Source organism: Schistocerca serialis, chromosome 2 (assembly GCF_023864345.2).
Source record: "Schistocerca serialis cubense isolate TAMUIC-IGC-003099 chromosome 2, iqSchSeri2.2, whole genome shotgun sequence".
NCBI lineage: Eukaryota > Metazoa > Arthropoda > Insecta > Orthoptera > Acrididae > Schistocerca > Schistocerca serialis.
The window spans coordinates 585,564,712-585,588,955 of NC_064639.1; the positions used below are offsets into that span (position 1 = coordinate 585,564,712).

At 38.4% G+C, this 24,244-nt stretch overlaps 1 protein-coding gene across 1 annotated transcript in view; it reads right to left on the reverse strand.

Annotated features, from left to right (window-relative positions):
* LOC126457601 (CTP synthase) overlaps positions 1-24,013 on the reverse strand; it is an 83,484-nt gene extending 59,471 nt beyond the window's left edge. The window contains exons 1-5 of the mRNA XM_050094048.1: positions 23,758-24,013; positions 22,693-22,863; positions 12,746-12,831; positions 8,477-8,608; positions 8,181-8,345 (exon numbers count right to left, since the gene is read on the reverse strand). Of these exons, the coding sequence (XP_049950005.1) occupies positions 8,181-8,345; positions 8,477-8,608; positions 12,746-12,831; positions 22,693-22,863; positions 23,758-23,923 (720 nt within the window). The 5' untranslated portion in view covers positions 23,924-24,013. The remainder of the gene's footprint in view (positions 1-8,180; positions 8,346-8,476; positions 8,609-12,745; positions 12,832-22,692; positions 22,864-23,757) is intronic.
* Between the last annotated feature and the right edge of the window lie 231 nt (positions 24,014-24,244).

The following is a 24,244-nucleotide window of genomic DNA, read 5'->3' on the forward strand; positions in this document are numbered from 1 at the left end:
CAATAACTTCAAACTTATTAGACTAATGGCCAATTTCACCCACTTTGAGCACTGGTAATACTGGTTGAGGCAATTTTAAGTAGCAGAATTTCAATGCATGCACATCTTATGAATGTGTACGATTGATTTACTATTCAAGTAGTATGACTTAATTGCAACCTGATATTCAGGCACTCTGAATAAGAGAATGTAGTGTACAAGTTCCTTTGACTATTTCTGACTTGCTTGATCAGGACGACAACTTTATTTCATTCTGCTAGTATTCCTCTGTTGTACATAATTCAAAACCTGTGCCAGGAATGGTTTCTTGAGTAAAACTTCTATAGATAAAAAGTTTGATGGTTTTTTTAACTACAGTCATCCAATACTGTTTAAAACAGTAAACTGCCATTTCACTGTGTATTATTACATTTATATTCTGTATTATCTAGATTTCAGCTTTTATGTTATTATCAAGTACAATGCTAAAAGTTGTTAGACAATTATAACGTCTTATCTGTTATGGCTTTTATACTTCTACAGTTGCTCAAGTGTCATGGCTTTATTTTCAAATGCCTTTTGCAAATTTGTTTCAGGAGCAATTCTTTTGAGACTGTTCATAAGCCCTTCTTTACTATGTGCTGTGGTAAAAACAGTCCAGTTTTTATCAATATTGTTATGCCTTGCGAAGACGTGTTGAGAATGTTTTTACATTATGCAGCACTGCCACCGGAAAAATAAAATATTTTTCTAATATTAGGCAATTTTTTTCCTTTGTTACTAGCAAGGAAACTGTGTGAACTGGCCCTCTTTGATTTTCTTCATACTTATAGAATTAGAATGCCTGTGCCTGCACATAAAGAAATGTGAAAATACATCATTAAACTATAAAATTTTATCACACTCTCAATTTCTAGAAACAAAAAACATTTTATTTTCTATTTGGTGTTTCTCATTTTAGTGCCAAATTTTAATTAATCATACATACCTGCATTTTCATGCAATTAGTAATTTAAAATAATGAACTTTTTTATTCAGTGTGGTGTACCGCTTTAGGAAGTTTATGTCCCCTCGCAGACCAAATACTAAAAGCATGAAGAAAAAGGGCAGCCCATAGGGCATCCTTTTTTCATTAGCTTTGATAGAAAACACTGAATGCCACTGCATCATGCAGTAAGCAGTCACAAATGAAGATCTAAATCAGATGTTTGAGAGATCAGTACTATCCTCTTGATAGTAAACAACAAAAGATGCAGTGTGGGTTATGGTCCAGCATTAGGAATGAACTTCATCTTGAGGCATTAATATGTTATTTTCCGAAAAATCATAGGTTATGAGAATTGTTTTGTTTAGCTGGAAGACTGGGTTGCATCACTATACCAAATATGAACTAACAACAGAAACGAGTGTAATTATCTTCAAAATCAGCTTCAGTGATGTTAATATCACCCAGTACCAAAACCAACACACACTTAAGAGGTTAACAGTCTTTTTCAAACTTGGCATATGCACTATTCTCTGTAAACACTACACTGTAAAAACTGTCATCCAAGAGTAAATTTAAAGCCACCATTCTTTGTGATATGAAGTGCTAAGAAAAGTCAGTGAATTGCAGTACTGTATTTTAAAATAAATTTCCCCTCCATCTCACCCTTTTCCCACCTTAAAATTATATAAAATGCAAACAGAAATTTGAAAGAAATACATTTTATGATAATAAATAGAAGGGGGTTTGAGATTTTGGAAAACCAAAATTTGTAGAATTTTACAAGATTAAAGTATTTTTGCAATAACACTGTATTGCATACCACATTAACGCAAATGTGAAGTTCTATAAAATGACTATAGAGCCAACTCTATGGCTTCAATAATTTTGGAATTATACTCAAATTCATTCCTCAAAAGGTTTGGAAAATCTGAAGCTCTTATATTTTAAAGTCCATAAACAAAAAATACAGTCTAAAACTGTTACAAATTGCAGTGTTTATAAACAGCATGGTAATAGGTATCCAGAAAAATCAAGATCCAGAATTTGACTAAAATAAGGTTGATTAAATAAAGAATGACCCTGCGGCAGAAAAACCTCTCACATTTTAATGACTGATAAATTTTTTTATCAATCAATATTCAACTGATAGTAAATTTACTCACAGGTTCACTTGATATTTGGAGGAAATAAAGACTTTTTATGGGAGATTATGTAGTGGATGAATGTGGGGATGACATACATTAAGTTCAAGAAGAAATTTTGGAATTATAATGAAGAACATTTGAAATAAATAGTCTCAAATTTTATTCAGTTTCCAATTTAAAATCCTGTGAGTAGAAAATCCTTAAATGATTTAAACTGAATCTACAACCTTTGGTGCTTGAAGCAGACAGTGGGAGTAGGCATCCAGCCACTTCACTTCATTCACTTCACTTCAGAGGCTAACAGTATTGTTATTCCTTCAGAAATTATGCACAAAGAGTGCAGAAGTTTGAGGCTAAGGGCAAGATCTTCACACAGAGTGAAGTTTGATCACATGCCAGAAACTGATGTACTTTCTGGGAAATATGCTCTGTTTAGATGAGAACCGTACATCTCTAGACCCCCTTCTCCCTCTCTTCCACACGGCCACACGCCGCCCCCCCCCCCCCCCACACACACACACAAAATTATTTTATTACAGATTCTATGATGAAAGAGGGGACAGAAAACTGATTTGCATGACCTTTTGGTGCCAGAATCCTGTTGTACAATGCAATTTCCGTTCAAATGTTGTGAGGTTTGACAGACTTCAGTCCCTTCTAATAAGTGTTCAAGTAAATGACATTTCACTAATCAAGAACAAATGTGAAACTGATCATGACCAACTGCAGAAGGTAAGAATATTCTTTGTAATGGTGTACGCGTATTTCAAGTGTGAATATACATTATTTCATGAATTAAAGGCATGCGTAAATTTCGTGGTTGTTTGCCATAAAAGACAAATAAGTATGGCATAAAACTGTTTCGTCAGAGTCAAAGGTCATGTATGGAATTTCACTTCTTACACAGGTGAGAGGAATGGCACAGTGACTGCTCAGAGATCTATCTATAAAGGGTTACACTGTTTCACAGATAGATTTTACGTGATTCTGACTCCGGCTACAGACTATAAAGCAGCAAAAACTGCTATTGCGAACACTGTAGGCAAATCTTAACTGGGATTACCTTATGCAATAAAAGATACCGAACTTCAATAGAGTGTACTTTTGCTGTGCATAGATAATGTCTTACCACTGTTTGAAGAACAAGTGAACATACATATGACAGGCGCACAGCACGATAATGAGATGGTCACCTTTACTTGCAGGAGAAACAGTGAAATAAAGACCAGCCTGTTTGTGGTGAAATAAAAGCCTGCCTGTTTGTGGATCACAACAATATGATCAATAGTTGTCTCATGCAGTGCTGCAGTATCCAACCATGAAATGATGGAGGAAGTTTGCTCTTCATATAATGATAACAGTTTTGGCAAACTTTGTCATACTACATTGTAGTTAGTTAATTTTTTTTCATGTTTCTGCTTGGGAATAAAGCACTATCTTTGCTTTTTACTAAAGATCTCTACTTCTTTTTGTTCCTGTAAAAGTTACATTCACCATCAGATACAGCTAAGGACTGGGACCATTGCAGGATCATGAAGGAGGAATTGGTTGCTGTTCATAAACAGATGGAAGCTGCACTGGCAGCTGTCAACTGAGTTTGTAGGGTCACTGTGAATTGTGCCTGTTGTGGAATGTCCTTTTTGTAAATGCTACTCCTGTTGCCAACATGGTTCACTAATATCACATTAGCACCTGAAGGTGGCTGATGAGACTTGCCCACATACGGAGCTGTTTCACAAGGAAGGTTTTATGAGACAAATTGACAAAAACTTGGCCCATACTTCCAGCAAAATTGATTTAGACATTGTCTTGCACCAATAATGAGACAGGGCTAACAGGTTTTGCTTCCGTCAATGTCTGGGCAGCCACACAGGAGAAAGAATAGTCTGTTAGGTTTAAGCACTTGAGTGTTAGGAAATGGTGGAGAACGAAAATCTTGAAATATTAACTGTGAACTTGCCCCACAATTCATGTGACTCTCATAATCAAATTAGACATGAAGAGTTGGTTTTGTGAGGCTACAGAAATTCTGCAAAATTAAATTGGAGACTATTCCTATAAGCATTAGAAGTGCGAAGGTTCCTGTGTCCTTGACATCACATAGATAATGAACTGGAGCATCAATTTAATATACAGGATATTCCGTATTAGTGCAAATACTTGTTTTGTATTGGGTCGTTTGAAGTACTCCTTGTGCCTTGTACAGTGGTTGGACTTTGCCAGCAGATACCTTTCATCATAGCAAGTGTGCTATGGAGCTCCCAATACCACACAGACTGCTTAATGGGTGCCTCCGAGTAGATATTAACAGTTGCCAATGAATAAGTTATACAATAATGGACATGTAAACAATTTTGTAATGAATCCGCAGATCAATTCAGTGTGAGTGATATCTCAACTCATAAAGCATATCTGTACACGGTTATTCAATAAATGTTCATGGTTATAAGAACCATTTCGAAAGTTATTTCAAGAGTATTAATTGAAGAACAATCATTAAATATTGCATCAATATTTAAATCTATATCAACATTTTCAGCTTTTTGCCAACCAGAACATTCTCATTTTAAGCCTACACATGAAGGTAGGGAAACTTTTTGGCAACATGTAGAATACATATAAATTAGATTTATCAGGTGTGCTTAAAGCAACATGCAGAAGAACCGTTTAGTCTATCAAGGTCAAAAATATATCTGACTGTAAATTAATATGGGCAAGAGTAAATGGACTTTGTGGACCTACATTAATAATTAGATGTTTCTAATTGCCACCAAGTTCACAGTGGTTATACAGTCATTTAAAGACTGTCAAACTCAAGAGCACAGAAATACCCCAAAAAATCTGTGGGGTGCAACGATCAATATTCATTGCTCCTATGTGCATGTCATTACATGGTGAGTACACAGCAGCCACAATTTCAAAAACAAATTATGTAACAGTCATCAAAATGTTGTTTACAAAACTTAAATATGAACACTATTGTTTTCAAACCAGCTACAGAATGGCTTAGTAAAACATGACAATAGTAGTTCACAGCACTGAAGTGAATGCTATGTAACATGGCTCAATCTCTTTGATCATAAAGGATATTTTTCTGTTCCTTATGTCCAGCTAAGATATGAGTGATAACTTTTGTGGACAGGTCAATGTCAACGTCAGGCGGCTTGTGGAGTATGGATGTAGATGTAGAAATGTGCCTGAATTACTATATTGTGAAGAAAACAGTCTTACGTAAAGACACCTGTCAGGTGAGATATACATGGAGGGGAAGTCGTTAAGTTCATGAACAGGCAACTTAGACCAAAGCAAAACTTACCTATCCTATTGGTACAGTAATTTGCAAATATCCTAGTAATTTGAAGTGACAAATTTTGAACAGAATTTCAAAGAAATGAGACACACTAATTGGATTCTCACAGGTTTGTTACCAACACATCACCAGATGTGTTGAAGTAAACTGAGCAGAAGACACCTGAAATCAAACATCTGCACCAGTACTTCTGTTTTGTTACAGCGAGGCATACTTTCATTAGATAGGAGGTGACCAACAATATCACTTTTGGCATATGAAATATGGTATTTAATACTGACTCCCAGTTGTTCTTAGGCTAGATTTATGAATGGAGTAAAGAAAGTCTCGTTAAAAGATAAGCAATCTGTGTACATAAGCCTCCACAAAGGTCACAAATAGCAGGCATTGCTTCACCTGAAGAAGATAAGTTGGCAAATATCACTGCATAGAATATCTAAATATATTGTTTGCCGACACCATGAAAGTAGTGGTGCCAGCAATAAGACAAACCCTCAAGTTACTTATGCCACAAATTTCCACACAATAATTCAAAATAAGGATCTTTAACAACCATGTTTTCATTTACTAAGCTTCATCAATGTTTATGAAACTCAGTTAAGTACTGTCATGAAAGTCATTCTCACGACTCATATAATGTGCAAAAATTCTTGACATCTTCTGTTAATGTTCCGATTCTGCATCACTAGTATCGATATAAACTCTCTCGTTCTTTCTCTTTCCTCCAGAGAGGGAGCAGCACATGTTAGAATATCAATGTAATGGCTAGTTAGGCTGCTAAAAGAAAGTCCCTGACACTTCACGCTTGTGGACCACATCGTATGGAGGAGATAATCTAGTGCCAATCCGAGTTTTGGAATCCGCAGATGTTGCCACGGTGATGGTGCTGGGTTGCGCCCCTACCACTCACCACCCCACGTCACATGTGGTGCCATGCTTTCTTAGTGGCTGCAAAGCATCAGTTGTGTGTTCATTGTTTGTCACAGATTGTGAGTGACCAAGTCCATTCATGTTAACAGTGCGGTGCAAAGTGACAATTTCAAATGTACACGATATGACCTTTTCCTCTACTCACAGAAAAGTAGGCAGGGGCATTACCTTAATGAGTCAATCTCATGAGCTTGTATATAATGTATGACACTATTTTGAGGAACAAAGGGATAGCAGGTGGCGTCTTATACCATTTTCAAAAGTCGTTTAACAAGTAACTGCTGTTCTGAAAATTCTAACAACTGCTACAAAACAGGGAGAAATGTGCTGAAGACTCACAAGAGTCAACTGCTGCTCTTCCAACTCCAGGGAATATCAGATAGTGTTGTGCTAAAATGACAGAACTGGATAATTTTCAAGAGGACGCAATTCAGCGGCATATACATGACTTAACGGATGGAACGAATATCCAACCCAGAAGAAGGTGCTTCTCTCACTGCAAGTTATTTTCCAGTGAAAACCAGTCTTTCCATTATTCTGTTGCATGTTGGAACAATCTGTATGGTTGTACCAAAAGCTCTGTTGCTGTTTACATCAAATAATTCTGGTGACTATCACAAGGAAGTGATAGCATTGAAATTTAAATTATTGTTTGTACCCTCTTTGCGTCCAAAGAGAGAAAAGAACTCCATTATAACATTGGATAATGCAACATGTTACTCTGTTCACTTGAAGAAAATCCCTACAAGCAGCAGCAGGAAGACTGGCATAGTGAACTGGCTAGAAAAGAACAGCATAGATACATTTGATAGGGAAATAAAAAAGGTAGAACTGCTGGATATCACAAAAGAGCACAAATAACATAAGATCATTTACGACACTGATAAAATTTATAAGGGAAATGGTCATATAGTGTTGTGCCTTCCACCATATTATTGCCATTTTAATGCAATGAAGCTTGTGTGGGCTCAAACAGAAATAAAAGTTTTAAATTAAAAGATGTTGAATTATGAGTGCAGGATGCACTGAGCAGTATTACTCCCACAAAGCAGAAAAATACTGACAAATACACATGGCACACCTTGGAAGAGGCGTGGAAGCGAGAAGGTGAACTGGACGAGAGGGTGGAAGAGTTAATAATAAGATCAGGGGATGACAGCTGTGAAGCCTACCTCTTCCTTAAAATGCAGGTAAGAAATGCTTGTATCCAATAAAATACTGAAACATCATAATCTTTATATTATTTTGACTTTTATTTCCAAACATTTTATCTTTAATTATGAAGAGAGTGTTTTCAATCCCCCAGCATTATCAGTGTTTTCTAACACTTCAGTAGTACAGCATTGCAGCAGCCACAAAATTTTCAATTGTGACATTTGCAGATGGGTGACACAGCATAACAACGAATGTTGCAGTAGCATTGGCAAGGTAGCCACCAGCTGTCACAGACCACCTTTCAGCGGCTTGACTGTAGCAGGTAATTCAAAGAATTTTATTTTTCTAAGTTTGCTGAAAGGCACTTCACACACCTCTTCCCCCAAAAATGTGAGTTTGATTAGCAACGGTCTGGAATGTGGAATGGTTATCAAGATGAGAGCAAGAATACTAAAGGTGGTCACTGAGGCGAGTAGGCTGCGATGAAGGTAGGTCAAGCATTAAAGGTAACCTTATCTTCCAACAACTGCTACTCGGTACTGGCTACCTCTTCATGATAGCAGACTTTTAAGAAGAATTCTAATGATGAGAAAGAGACTTTTTCTACATATAACAGTACACACCACACAAAATACATGACAACTTTCAAAACAAAAAATGAAACGAAGAATACCTGTTCAGGTGCCACATGGCAGAAGTTTGATATCTTCTCTTTGACAGCCTGCCCTATGGGATTCTCACTGCGGCAGACAATCAGGTCAGGCGACAACCCAAGTCCTCTAAGTTCTCTGACACTTGACTGTGTTGGCTTTGTCTTCGGTTCTCCAGTTGAGCGGGGCTGATAGATTCATGACACATTTTAGTTATCTGAAGATATCTCTCATTGAACTCTTACAATATTTTATGACATGATGAAAAAAAAATCTGTCTAAATCATGCCATTTCACAAAGTGGGAATGCTATACTTACTTGAGGCACCAGGGACACGTGTGCACAGCAGAAGTTCTCTTTTTTGACTCTGAATTGGAACTGGCGGAAAGCTTCAACAAACGGCATACCCTCAATATCACCAATTGTGCCACCAAGCTCAACAATACACACCTATAACATTACAAGAGGTGTGTCACACATACATCACAGTAACTGATATGGATATACCCACACAAAAAATAGAAGTAATGTATGTATTGGAAGGTGACAAGGGTTTATACCATACCCAAATCAAAACAGGACTTGTAGACACTGGCACTCTAAACAAACAAACAGTACTCTCAGAGAAGGTGGAAGACACGTGGATAAACATGTACTCAACACTCCACCCGGACATATTAAATATTTTGTAGGTGTTATTGCCAAATTGTAACCACATCTAAGTCTACATCCGAAAGCACAGTCTTAAAAAAATACAACACTTAGCACTGAAAGTACATTTGTTACTAACACCAGTATACAGATAGAACAGAACTGAATTCCTGGACAGAGAGTGCTGCCATTTATACAAACATCGAAGATACCTACATACAAATATTACAAACACAAGAAATTTCAAGAACCTTCCAAGAATGATTGATAGCAAATACCAATAATGGCTGGTGGTGAGATTTGAACTGGTGATCCATAGCATGCTAACCACTAAACCACACTGCGTGCACCACAGCTCACTGCATTGCCCCCTATCCAAGACAGCAACCAGATGATTTGGAAGTTCCACTGGAGCCTACTACAGTACCTGGGCCCTGACCTTATCAAACATCCTCTGCATGGCTGCACTTGCAGGTTCTCTCATTCTGATCAAGTTGTTACTTCCTTTTCACCATGATACAGATTGGAGGTGACATCTCCCGCTGAAGTTCTGTGATTGTCAAGCAGGTCTTCAGTTTCCTTGAATGGAAAGTCCCGACATTGATTTGTGCCTCTGACTGTAGTAAAGCTTCAGATGGAGGACATGGACATTGCCTCTGCACTTTTCTCTTCTTGATGAAAAGTAGAGGAGGACAGCTAAGTACGTGTTCAGTGAATCCACACTGGAAACACACCAGTGTGTTGCCCTCTGTTCTTCAAATGTCTGTTGTTCTGTGGTGCATTACACATGGTAGAGGAGTTGGTTGTATCCACGTTGATCAGGTGCTGGGTTGTCATTTGACAACTGTAGTTTAACTCTAAGTTGGTCAAATCCATTCTTCATGGCATGTTTGGTGTGGCAGATTGGTGCTAAATATCGATACCCCTCTCCTTCAACATTCCCTATTAAGTCCTGATGTATGGAATCAACATCTGTGGATGCCATTTCTTGCTTACTTTGACAGTTCCTTTCACTATCTGGCGTATCACAGGGGCAAGGTAATGGTGGTCTTCGACAAGTGCCATAGGGACCACATTCTGGAATTGATCATACTAATTTCGTCCAATCCTTTTCTGCCACATTCTGCAACATCTTTCATCATGTAAGATGATTTCGTCGGCTTCTGTCATATTTGGATTCACAATGTTACATACAACCAAAACATTCTGAATGTTGGACAGTGCTGTTTTCCCATTGTTCTCAGAATGATTTGGAGGTTGCAGATGAGCAACGCATGTCTTTCATCAAGTCCTCTTCTACTGAACAAAGACCAGTAAACTGAAATATTCCCTGCACAGAAACTCTCACATGGTTATTGTCTCGGCACCATGCACCCAGCAGAAACCAACAACACAAAATTTTAGAAATTTTATGTCAATCCCAACCATGGAAACAAAAATCAGCAGAGAAAATACAAACTGATATAAGCAAACAGTGCACTCCAAACTATTATTTGTACACTTAAATTTACAATTTCTAAGCCCAAAGGGACTGTTTCAAGTTCGCATCAATTCTAAACAAAGGATGCTGCAGAAAAGTGTACCTGCTGTTCATAGCATTCAATGAGAGAGCGGGCTTCAATACAATGGGTGAACAACAGGGAGTCTTATCTTCTGTACAAGGACAAACCACTTAAACTGAAACTTCCTGACAGACAGGGACTCGAATCGGACTCACCACTGAGCTGCCCAAACACAACTCAGTCTGTCGTCACTGCTTTCTCTCTGCCAGTACCTCATCTCCTGCCTTGCAGACTTCACATAGATCTCTTGCATAACTTGCAGGACCAACACTCCTGTAAAAAAGGATGTTGCGGAGACATAGCTTGCTCGTGCAAATGTTCAAATCCCGGCCTGGCAGAGTTTTAATCTGCCAGGAAGTTTCTCATCAGCACATACTCCATTCCAGAGTCAAAAATTCACTCTGGAAATTATTTATTGCATAATACAACTGAAGGGTATTTGCTCACTTGTAAGATGACAAGCATACTGCACTCAGAAGTTTCCAGAGTAGTGTGATAGATACAGCATCAGAATCAAAATTATTGGCAGCCATGATACTAGAGTTCTGCATGAAATCTCATACTCGCTACAAAATGTCCTGAGTGCACCTAACTCTCTCTCTCTCTCTCTCTCTCTCTCTCTCTCTCTCTCTCTCTCTCTCTCTCTCTCACACACACACACACACACACACAGTGTTATACCCTAGCCAGTAATGCCACCCGAGCCCGCTGCCAAAAGGTTGGCAGCATCAAAGTCCGGACGCCGTCCGCATAAGCAGCGCCATCGATACAGGAAATCGCCGCAAGTCTGCGCGCGCCACCGCTGGCTTCTGTTCTGGCTTCTTAAGCGCTGGAGTCGCGAGCGCTAGGACAGTTCTGTATTCGCCGCTCAGTTGTATACTCGCCATCGAATTGTGTACTTGCTAGTCAGTTGTGTGTTCATCGCAGCAGAGTTGTTGTTTGTCGTCAGCCGACGCTGACCTAGCCGCTCCGACTCGAACTAGACAGATTTCTGTAGACACGGAGTTCGCATCTCCGGAGTTCTGACAGGTTGGTGGATGGGAACTTGCCCTTCAGTATATCCTCTCTTCTCATTACCCACCAGGCCTCAACCTCCGCTAATTTCTAATTTCAAGTTGCCACCGCTCATACCTCACCTGTCATTCAACATCATCATTGCCTCTGTACTTCCGCCTCGACTGACATCTCTGCCCAAACTCTTTGCCTTTACAAATGTCTGCTTGTGTCTGTGTATGTGCGGATGGATACGTGTGTGCGCGCGCGCGCGTGTATACCTGTCCTTTTTTCCCCCTAAGGTAAGTCTTTCCGCTCCCGGGATTGGAATGACTCCTTACCCTCTCCCTTAAAACCCACATCCTTTCGTCTTTCCCTCTCCTTCCCTCTTTCCTGACGAAGCAACCGTTGGTTGTGAAAGCTTGAATTTTGTGTGTATGTTTGTGTGTCTATCGACCTGCCAGCACTTTCGTTTGGTAAGTCACATCATCTTTGTTTTTAGAAACACTTAAATGGTTAGAGATACTGTTGCCCGAGTCCAAAAAGATGTTGACAAAAGGCAGTAAACAGTGGAAAAACTTCAAGTATCTCAGTTGCAGGAACTGCTTCACGAAGGACACACAATCACTCAAGAAAACCCCTATGGGAAATGTGACTCCAACATTGAAAATAAGTGCATTCATCAAACAATCAAGCTGACATAATGGGAAATGACATTGCACTGCAAGTGAGTATCACACACAACTAAACACAACATTCTGCATGTTGCTACGACATTACTGAATTTGTTTACACTTTGAGATGAAAATATTTACTTCAAAGTAGAACACGGTGATTTCAATGACAAGAAATCTCACTGCATTGGGAGATAACTTTCTGGAAACCACTGTGACTTTGAATGAAAATGCCCCTACAGAACACTTATAAAAATAAAAAGCATGGCAGGAACATATTAAATATTTTTAAAAATTAAAATTTATAATCAACACGGACAAAAATGAAAGAGGTAAGTAATAATGGTGGTTTTTTGTCCTGACAACACATCTCCCTTAACACCAATTCATCGCAAAAGAACAGACTATGACCAAGATGATTTACGTGGTTATCCAGAACTATGAAAAAGATATGTAAAGTGTATGTTTGCACAACAACAGATGGTAAGTTATGATGAGTTCATTTACATTGGAACATTTATTATGTAGGCTTTTAAGTATCTGAGTACATCTGATGTATCTGCGACACTTAGAAACAACAGTAAACTGCTTAAATTTTGAACAAGTCCATATGTGATCTAGCATTATAGGCTATAAATATTATATTATTTCTGGCATTTCCATGGATGTAAATTTCCATTTTCTAGTCTCTAAAGAGTTTCACTTGCCTGTGGTACAGTTCCATCATCACTGACTGACTGGTGTGCAACTCTTTCAACCCATTCTTGAATTGCATCTGTGATGTGTGGCACAACTAGAAGAAAGGACATTAGTATTCAAACAGAGTTGCAAATGTAAATACACACTCCTCAGTTCATTAGCAGTTGATATGCAACACCTAGACTCACAAAACGAGGGAAACAATTAATTGTACACATGCACCATAAAGATTAAGTTTCAGTTTCAACAAGGCAACATAACACAATGTTCATTGTCCTGTAATTTACTGTCACTGCCACACGGAAAGCTTCAAAATTTTTATCAAACGCAGTGTCACAAGGTAAAAACTATTTCTGAACTGCAAGAGAGTGCACCGTCACAGTAACTACATCTTGTCCCAACAGTAGTTGGTACACCTGACATAAATTATAGACATTTCTCAATTACCACCAGCAGATGCCTGATGTCACATATCTACTGTCCCCAGGAAATTACCATCAGCTGCTAGTTTATGAGATGTTCTATTTAATCAATTACTCTTAAAAGTCAGAACATAACACTAAGACGTCTCAGTGAGTCTACTGAGGAAACTTAATTTGTCTCTGCACACAGCAAAATTCTGCAGAGAATCTCGCTTCTTTCATCATCAGTCCTCATAATTCTCAACAGCCTTCTACAGCACACCATCTCAAATGCTCTGGTTTCCTTCTATATGAATTTTTAAAGACAGTAACAGAAGTGCAAACTGTGTTGAGACTTAGATCATGCTTCAACATTGCCCATTGCCACAAGAGGGCAGCTGAGTCATGGGTGGCTAAGAAAGCAAGAGAAAAAGCTGCTAAACTTTGCTATGGGCTATCCACATTCTGGTTTTTTTCACAGTACAGCACAAATGTTGGCAACGCTTGCACTTGTATGGCTGGTGGCAACCAATTGGTGGTGCATTCGTAGATAAAATGACAAGCTGTTAGCTGGGAAATGAGAAAATACGAATTACTCACATTATTTCTGCAAATATATTTTTGGTCAGATATTGACATTTACAATGTAAATAAAGATCAAAATACATGATTTTACTTGCAGTGATGGGCTCACACAAATTACTCATGTTGGGTAGATGGCCCTTCCTTCAGATTTTACTATTGCAGTACATTCCCGTTGCTATTGTTGATATCTCTGGCAATTTGTATGGTGAAATATTATTATTATTATTATTATTATTATTATTAGTCGTAAAGCTCCCAACATGGAAGACGCTAAGTAAAGATGGTTCACTTCTGGGGCTTCTTATTCTTCTTGTTTGCCCACCAGGTCTTCATTCTTTGCGAGAATTCCGCTTTTCTTTCTTCGCTCCATTTTGTTCCAGTTCTCGGCGCTTTTATCTCTGGTTTGACCTCCCATTTGTCAACTTTAAGTTTGAAATTGTTTCTTTTGTTCATGTCTTCAGTAGTAATGTTGGCTAATTCCAGATCTTTCTTTACATTTTTGATCCATTCTCCTCCATTAACAAGGGATGCTATGTATCTTACTATTTTTTTTTGTAAGTCTGTGATCGGGAAGTCTCATTATGTGGCCATAGAATTTTAGATGCCTCTTCCTCATGTCTATCTCTATGTTAGAATATTCTTCAATTTTAGAATTTTTCTGTAATCTATACCCCTCTTTGGTCCATCTTGGTCCCAGAATTTTCCTAATGATTTTCCTTTCCTCTTTCTTCAGGTTTTCCATATCTGTTTTCCTTTTAAGTGTCAAGGTTTCGCTGGCATATAGCATTATTGGTTTAATTACCGACTTATAATGTTTAATTTTTGTATTTATAGATAGACATTTTTTATTGTAAATGTTTTGGACCAGCTCTAGACCCCTACGAGCTTTTAATATTCTTTCTTGTTGTGAGTATTTTTCAGAAATTATCTCTCCTAAATATTTAAAGTATGGTACCCTCTTAATTTCTCCATATTTGGTTTGTAACTTAGAAATTTCTAGATTTGTTGTTGTAAACACCGTTTTCTCAAAAGATATTTGTAGGCCAACTTTTCCTGCACACTCTTTTAAGGTTTCTATCTGTTTGACTGCCATTTCACTAGAATCTGCCATTATTGCAAGATCGTCTGCGTAGGCTAAGTAGGGGATTTGTAGGTCATCTTTTTTGGTTCCCAGCGATATTGGTTTCCAGTACTTTTCTTTTTTGAGTTCTTTTTCCCATTCTGCCATGACTCTATCCAGAACTAAGTTAAATAACAGAGGTGATAATCCATCACCTTGTCTAACCCCAGTTTTTATCTCAAATGATTTTGAAAGTTTTCCCATGAATTTCACTTTGCATTTTGTATTTGTTAATGTCTGCTCTATGATGGTGAAATATTATTAACAATTTATTCTGAAATTTGGAATGTTGTGTTGGCAACAGACAGCTATGAATTATTCTTGTTTTAAGGACGGCCCTTTATTAATTTTCTACTTTTGCTGCAACTCAGTATTTCTGTTATCAATTGCTATAGGCAATTTGGCATTTTTTAAATATTGGAACAATTATTATGGGATCTGTATAATTATGGAAACTTTTGTTTTGTGATAGTCTGATCAGAAGTAACTTGTAAACAATGGTGATTTTTTGTCCCAATAAGAGAGAAATTACACGCATTGTGTAGGCAGCGTTATCTTTACTTTCTGCTGTTACCACATCCTATTATTTCTATTATGGATGTGGCTTAGTAATGTCTAGATTAAGGGGAAAGGCGACACTTGAGTTGCAAGAAGGCCAAGGTAATGAATGTGAAAGCAAAGAACCCAGTTGCGAAGACACCCTGATCTCTAGGGTAGCTCAAAGCCTTGGTTAGTTCAGAAGGCAACAGTTTGGTTGATAGTTTGGGTAGCCAATGAATATGAAAGCGAAAAAGTTTGTGGTGACAAAACTGACTGGGAGCATAGCCCGAGGTCTATGAAAGAGATATTGGCAGTGATAAATAGGTTGTAACACAAGTTTTAGTAACATCCTTCTTATATGCTGCACAGATTTTCCTGATTAGGCCATATCAAAAAGGAGTGGGGCTGTGTAATGGGTGTTACATCACCCCAAGCCAAACAAAAATTTTACTGAAAATAAAATGTAATTGGTTAGATAAAAAAAATCTACTCAAGTGGCACCAGGAGAGCACACACATAAAGGTATGGTATTTCAATGCTACAGGGACCTTGTCTTTATGGAACACAAAGGCAATGTAGTTAACTGATGTGTGTCACACAGTTTCATAGCCAGTTGCAGAAAGTGTCCTAAGTGTGGTGGAGATATGGGCCTTATTTCTTGTTCAAAAGGTACAGATGGGGTGCAGTGGAGCAGCAAAAAGAGCAATCACTGAGTTAGTTGCAGCATTCAAAATAATCTTGATTTGAGGGAAGCAAGTTAAGTACTGCAAAAATTCTACATCTAACTTGTCTCTGGGTGGGAAAGTGAAAAAATTTTTTCATTACCAACAAACTGCAGTCACCCGAGAAGTAGCAGATTGGAAAAGTTCCTACAGAAAAGTGTGTACTGAAATGCATTACAAAGAATGTGAGAAACTTGGTTGCGATGGAGTCACTGGAAATCAATATGGCTATGTTCAGAAGAAGAAAATTTGGCAGTGGGAACAAAACAACAAGAATGTTGGTTTTTGGAGGAATCCAAAAAGAGCCAAAAACTGCTTTTTTTTTTCAAAGTTGTTATATAAAGAAGGTGCTGCACAGTATCATCAAACAGTACACTTTTTCAAGAACAACCATAATTTCTGACTGCTTTAGGCCATACAAATGTTTGAATGATGAAAGGTTCAAGTACTTTACAGTTAAGGGGGTAGGACATCAAACGTGCCAACTTGGCACAGTAGAGGCACCATAGGACATTTTAATTTCCACTGTCTATACTTTTACTAATAAATTCATAAAACTGTCAGCATGACCAGGAAGGATTCAGGATTTACACTGATAGCAGTAGAAGTTCAAAAATATAACAAAATAATTTTTTTTTAAATGTGAAATTTCATCATTTCTTCACTTACTATTGGCTGCATTAGTTTCTTTACGTACACTTTTCTTCATAAGTAAAAGAGATTCTTTGATGAATTTTGTACAGCATAAAAAACATACTTACAGGTACATGAAACTTTAGAATTTTCCAAATCTATTAAAAACTGTGGTAAAAATTGAGATAACTAACTATAAAATTTAAGTTTTTCCTAAACGTGAATTTTAAAATGTAACAGCTCGTTCGTTTTTTATAAATTAAATAAATCTAGATTTGTAAAAGTACAGACAGTGGAAATTAAAATGTTCTGTAGTGCCTCTCCTGCTCGAAGTCTGCCCGTTTGATGTCCTACCCCTCCTTAACCGTAAAGTGACATTTAGGGAACCTGAAACAGATGGACACAAATAGAACTGAACGCACCTGATCAGCCATAATGAGATCTCTTAATATGACAATACAGTCCAAAAAACTACTTGATAGTTATCTGTTTGAATATGTGTGGTGCACATTGTGAAAAGGAGGATTTAAAGCACTTCATAATCACCACAGCAACAGCGTAAAGCCATAGTGTGATTTTCATTCCAATAAAATCCTGGTGTCATTTTTATGTCTTCCGGAATTTATTAACTATTTCTACATCATTATTTTCTTGAAGGTAGTCTCCTATGAAAATAAATAAAAGGGCATTTCTTTTTATGTCACCCATGTTTTGCTTCCATTTATTTACAAAGCATCATTAGTGTCTTGTAATCCATAGTATCCCATAAATACAAAGAACCACAACCTGTGTACCACAAAAATAAAGTCTTATTTTGTTGCATAAACAGACCACATCTGCAAGAATATACTGATGCTAACATTTGCGTTAAAATGTTTATTAGGTGTTCCTGTATGTCCATGTTTTTCTGATACATTTTTGTTCCATCATACCAAGATATATTTTACACCGAAGGATACTATGTTAAAATGCAATATTTGTTTCGTCCAAGAATGAAACCAAAACCTCGTTCTTATTGGCTATACAAATCAGCTTTCCCGCCATTTTAAGGTGTATCACCAGTCGCAGCAGCCATTACCACCATACACTTCTAGGTAAGAGCACCGACAGCCCTTTGTAAAGTTTTACCAGAAATGCTTATGAAGCTGAAATATAGATGTGCTTTAATGTACATGAACTTGTTTAGAATCACCTGCAAGATATACTTTGTGATCCTGCAGCACTTACACCACAAGATGAAACAGAGGCGCATCTGATGGGACCCCATCACAGATCCATCTTATATGAGCAGTGACAATCCACAACATTCCTGACTCAAACTGAAAGCTGTCTTGGAGCACAACTGTTCCCATGGCTACCCTAGCACCAGATCCACCACCTCCACCCAAATCTGCTTGACTAACTACATTCTCATCCATTTTAATGCAAAATCTACAGCAAATTCGTGAAACTTCCACAAGTAGATGCACAGCACCTTTCTACCACAATCTGGCTCAGTGACACAGAAATCAAGTGTTCTCTCCTGGAATCTCGTGCACTGGATTCCAACTGGAATCACAACTGTAGTGGTGATGAGTATGGAGCTGCTGTGGATGCATGGCAACATGATCCCATGAAGTTGCGAGATCTTGCGCAGTCTAAAGAGCAGGTCCAGTGGTGAGGGGCCTTCCAGACCAGCTGTTGGGAGTACAGTGTCTGCACTCCAGGTGAAGGAAAGGTGGGGCCTACCGGAGCAACTGACGTGTTCAGTGGATGTCATCCTGGCAAAGGCCTGAGATGGCACTGTATGATGAGTAGCGGTAGCGGCAGTGGCAGAAGTTGTAGTCCTAAACTTAGATCTGAGGCAGCTGGTAGGCCATTAGGCTTGGGAGCAGCTGGTAGACTGTTGGGCTCGAGGGCAGCTGGTAGGCTGAATTTTTCATCAAGTGGCAGAGCAACGACGTAAGTACCCATCAACGGAGGTATACAGGCACAATATCACATGGACATGCAACCTCACAGATGTGAATAAGTGGCTGCAACTGCAGCACTGTTTACAGCAATCTGCACACCATTTACTGGCATGGCTTGCACCTCCAACGTGCTGTGGTGGTTGCAGGACACTTAGCAGTAAACAGCTCAGAGACTCTTCCGCTGATAAACGATCTCCTGAGGTACAGTGAGGTCATACCTGGTCCACGAATCATTGCCACGAGTGTGGTGGCCAAATATGCAGGAGCCCAGTGCTGCATATACTATCATCTCCATTTTTACAATAGCTCTCCATCCAATATCAAAAAATTTCATACCCTATATAGGCTTGCAACACATGGACGAAGAATCTGTTGTGGGAAGCATGGTTATCCAAATATGCGAGTAGTGCCACTAGAACTTTCTATCTAAATTATCTTAGATAGATGGGACTGCAAGAGCAAAAGCTGTTAAGACGTGTTTAAAAACTAACTGAGCAATAAGGAAAAATCACAAAAAAATCCCAGACTTACACGTGGAAGTTTTCTTCATTACAAATTCCTGCTAAATCACACTTACAACTTGTTTGATGTTGCTTATGTAACAAGTTTCAGCATACCACCACCGCCGTGTCGCGACCACATGAACCAAGCATCTACAACCCAGACAGTTATCAGCTTATCTTAGAATATGCTGAAGAAGTGTAGGAAAAGAGGTATATTTCGAAAAAGTCGCCTGGAACAATAAGTCAGGGAGGCTTACCAGACAGTGTGAAATGGAATGACTGACTGTTGGGGACTCCATTGGACCTGATTTGAAAATCTGAGAGCTTAAAAGTGGAAGACAGGGTAATGTGCAAAACAGATATTACTGCAAACACATCATGCACGATAGACAGGTAATGAAAGATGTAGGAAACTAAAACCGAGTGAAGAAAGGAGTAGTTACTGCGAAGAAATGCTGAGACAGAAGAAATTAACATACATTAAGGTCAGGTGGCTGGAGAGAACCAATGACATGTTGTAGCGCTAGTTCCCACCTGTAGGGTTCAGAGAAACTATTATCTGGGGGAGAATCTAGATGGCGCATATGGTAAAACAGGCACCGAGGTCATTACTGTCATGTTGCAGAGCAAGTTCTGCAACAGAATTGTGCGTGTTGCTAGTATACACCCTCTGCCTATGCCCATTCACCCTAAATGATAACTTGTCGGTAGTCATGCCAATGTAAAAGGCCAAACAGTGTTTGCATAACAGTTGGTATATGATGTGAAATTTCAAACGTGGCTTTCCCTTTGATAGTTATGTTTTGCCAGTTACAGGGCTGGTATAGGTGGTGGTAGGACAACGTGTAGGGCAAGTCCTGCAGTGGGAACACTCACACTGATGACATCTTTGCCAAATGGACTAATGGTGATGCTGGTCTGTTAAATTCCTAGAATCTTTAAATACCTTCTCCCAATTAAATTTCACATGGTCCTATTATGAGTCCCATGTCATTTTCCTTGATACTGACCTCGTCCTCACCTAAGGCCAGCTATACAATTCTGTCCACATTAAACCTACTAACACCAGTACTTACATTTTGACAGTTTCCATCCTTTCTATGCAAGATATTCCCTCCCATACAACCTTGGCATTCAAGGCAAACACATTTAGTCAGATACAGACTCCTTATAGCAATACACCCGCATTCTCACCTCAGCCTTCTCTGGACTTAATTACCCCACCAGCCTCTTTCAAACACAGGTTTCCCAGGCTATCACATCCAATCCTGGTACTGCTGATCCCTCCAAAAAACAAATTTGGAGTACATCACTTGTCAGTTTGTATTATCCTGGTTTTAAATGTATTAATCAGCTACTTTGACGAGACCATGATTTCCTAAAATCATGCCCTGAAATGAGATCCATTCTGTCTGAGATTTTGCCCACCACACCTAGAATAGCTCTGTCACCCTCCCAATCTCCACAAAATCTTTGTCAGATCCTATGCTCCTTCTGCACCATCTCCCTACCCTATGGGTCCTACCCCTATGACCATCGTCACTTCAAGACCTCCCCCATGCATCCCCCAACCACCACCTATGCCAGCCCCGTAACTGTTGCAGAGCATGCTCTACAACATGACAGTTGTGACCGCAGAGCCTGTTTCACTAGAAGCACCGTCTGGATTCTTCCTCCAGACACCAGTTTCTCTGAACTCCACAGGTGGGCACCACTTCTTCACACGTACTACTCCTTTCTTCCCTGTGTTTTAGTTTTATACATCTTTCCTTTTCTGATCTGTCTATTTTTCACTGTCTCCTACCGCCTCTGTTACATACAACACACTTAGCTTTTTCACTCTTATTAACTTGCACACAATGTTTTTGCAGTAATATCTGTTGTGCATATTACCGTGTCTTCCACCTTTAAGGCCTCAGGTTTCCAATCTCAATCAGTGCAATCCCCAACAATCAGTCTTTCCTTCTCATCCCACCCAGGAAGTCTCCCCTGACCTGCAATTCTGGGCAACTTTCCTAAAACCTACCCCTTCCCCTAAACCTCTCCAGTCCCTTCCCTTTAGCCCTCTTCCTTCCACTTCAGTCTTTCTCATAGAAGAAAGAGCCACTGACTCCGGGGGCTTACCTAAGTACTTTCTTTTATAAAAATACACCAAACAGACAGACAAATGGTAAAAAGTTGGAAGGACCAGAAGAATGGCTATAATAAAATTGAGATCCTATGAAAGTTAGCTGTGGCTCATCAAGTGATTCTTATCAACTAGGCCTACTCAAGGATTCACAACTACTGAAGCACCAAGACAAAACAAACCTAATAACTATGTATGATATACTTTTCACACTTTTTCAAAATTCCTTCATCACAATAAATATGAGCCAGTAAGTAAACAGAATGCAGCTGTGACAGATGTAGATGGGCCAGGCTCTAACTTCCCCTCTTCATCGTACTGTTCATTGTTTTTTTGACTTCTACAGATGTAGAAGTAGGCCTAAACACATTTTTAAGGTTTCAAAATTTTCAAATTTAAAGTACTTGACTAACTTGTCTAACAACAATATTTACTGTATGAATTCAGCTCTCAATAACATAAATTAAAAAGAGATACTTGTAAAAATGAATGGACAGTTTGGTAACTAAAGTTGGAAAAAACTAGTGGCTTACAATGTTTCCAAAACAATTCAGACTCAGGGAGTTCAAGGCTCGAGGAAAAGTTTACGAACAGTATGTGTGATGAAGGGAAGAAAATAATTACACAAAGCCCTGGAGCAATACAGACAGGTAGGTACGGGATATGATTTAGAAGTACCAATAGACTAGATGTGTCAAAATCAGTACCTGTATTTAATTTTCTGATATATGACTAAGAATAAATTTTTCAGATTAGTAGAAGCATTCGATATCACATCATCATCTCCCAACCAAACTGTCACCTTTCCACCTACTAAGACATCTGGCTATGCTATAGGTAAGTACATCACTGCACCTAAAATATTGTATTCACATTTGTTGGCTTCACTAACAACCAAACTGTCACCTTCCTGTCTTACTAAGAAACCAGGCTACACTACAGATCAGTCTGCCACGAAAACCTACATTCCAAAAACCTAAACAGATGCAAAAGAAATATTTCCAGTGTCCTATTCTTCCGCTTGCACATATATGACAGCACACATTGCATTATAATTACATTTCGTGTTCAAAGTCAGCATCTAGTACAGGGAACTTCACTTGACCCAGTTATCCTTCCCTTTACTATCTCTTCACATACGCTTTCAATTTTCTGTTCTGTCATAATCAAAATGGAATACTTAACAATTGAAAATTTTTAATTTGTTTATTCAATCATGAAGTTTTACTTGTGAAATTTCCATGTGCTAGTGAGAAATATATGAAAACAAATCAGAATATAAAAATACCCACATATCCAAGAACAAAAAGATTACATTACAGAACAAGATAAAGTACTAAATGTCATCTGTAGTTTCACTATTTTAAATACCTTGTACAGTTTTCCCTAGATAATCTCCCCGCCGCTCCTTGTTAATCACATGCTGATATATTTTTCCTGTGGTAATGTTATTGTCTCTGTGAAGTGTAACATCCAGAAACCTCTCGTAGTTTCCCAAGTCTAGGTCAACTTCTCCACCGTCGTCCAAAACATAAACTTCACCTGAAGAGAAGAGAATCACAGTGTTGCAAAGCTGAAGCATTTCTAGCATACTAACCATATCTTTCTTGGTTTAGTAACAAATACTTAACATCTATTCCAAATTTATGATCTCACTGAATCACTCTGATAAACAGAATCATGGAACTAAATTTTACACCTGCACTTCATATGGAAGCCTGACTAAGAAAAAGACACAATTTTAGGCAACAAACGCCAGTATCACAGTTGGATATTATCATATAAAGTATCTACCTTGACATCTACTTCAAATACAGGCAATTCCTAGTGATAAAATAAATATCCACTACAGACAACGCTTAACTAGAATCCCTCCCAATTAAAATTTTATATTCCAACTGAGGATTCTTCTTATAAGAAAAATGGACCTATATAACAAGTATGATAGTTACAATCTATGAGGCTCGATTGGTAAGTCATTGTGAAAACTGGATATTAATCCGGGGGGAAAGACTGTCAAGGACATCATGTAAGACTGCGAAAATGCAACACGAAATTTTATTTCACACGATTTCCTCCGCGATTTTCGCATACAAATTAGTCCTCCTTCCGGCGTTTGAAGGATGTGAACTTTCAATGATGAAATAAAATTTTGGCGGAAAGAAATTCTGCGGATGGCGTCGCTCAAGTTATATCACGAATCAGCTGCATTTGTGTAACGCAAATGTACTTAATCATAGTCATCACAAACTATATTCCCATCGTCGTTAAAAAAACCACGTGGATTATGGCGCTTTGTCAATTTACTGTACGAGTAGCTTCCAAATATGATTTACTGATAACATATAACTAAAAATTCTGTTTTGCTGTTCAGGCTTTGTGCATGTTTCAATCGTTATTTTACGGAAAAGAAATACTACGTAAATTATTTCTTACCGTGTTCGTATGGAGAAAATGTACCCGCATCGATATTAATATATGGATCAATTTTAATCGAAGTAACTGGAATGTTGCAACATTTCAGAATTGTACCAAATGAACTAGCTATTACACCTTTGCCAACACCGCTAATTACACCACCAGTGACCAGAATGTACTTCATTTTTAATTAAAAAATTCTACGACTTGTCCCTCCCGCCTCTACTGTCCCTGGACCTGCGACAACCCGCACTAACACAACACAACTTTGCCACTGGCGAAGAGCGCGCCACGATGTTTGACGTTGATGTTACTTATGAGTGTCATTTGGCTGGACAAGGCTTGCAATCTAGAGAGGAATAAAAGTAAATTATCTCAGAACAGAAAGAACTATGAAAAAAATTAAAAACGAATAATGATTCCCACATGAGAGAAAAATTTAGTATTCTATATAAATAAATGTGTGGCGAAATCATTGCTGGGTTGAAGTGAGCTCCTTAAATGT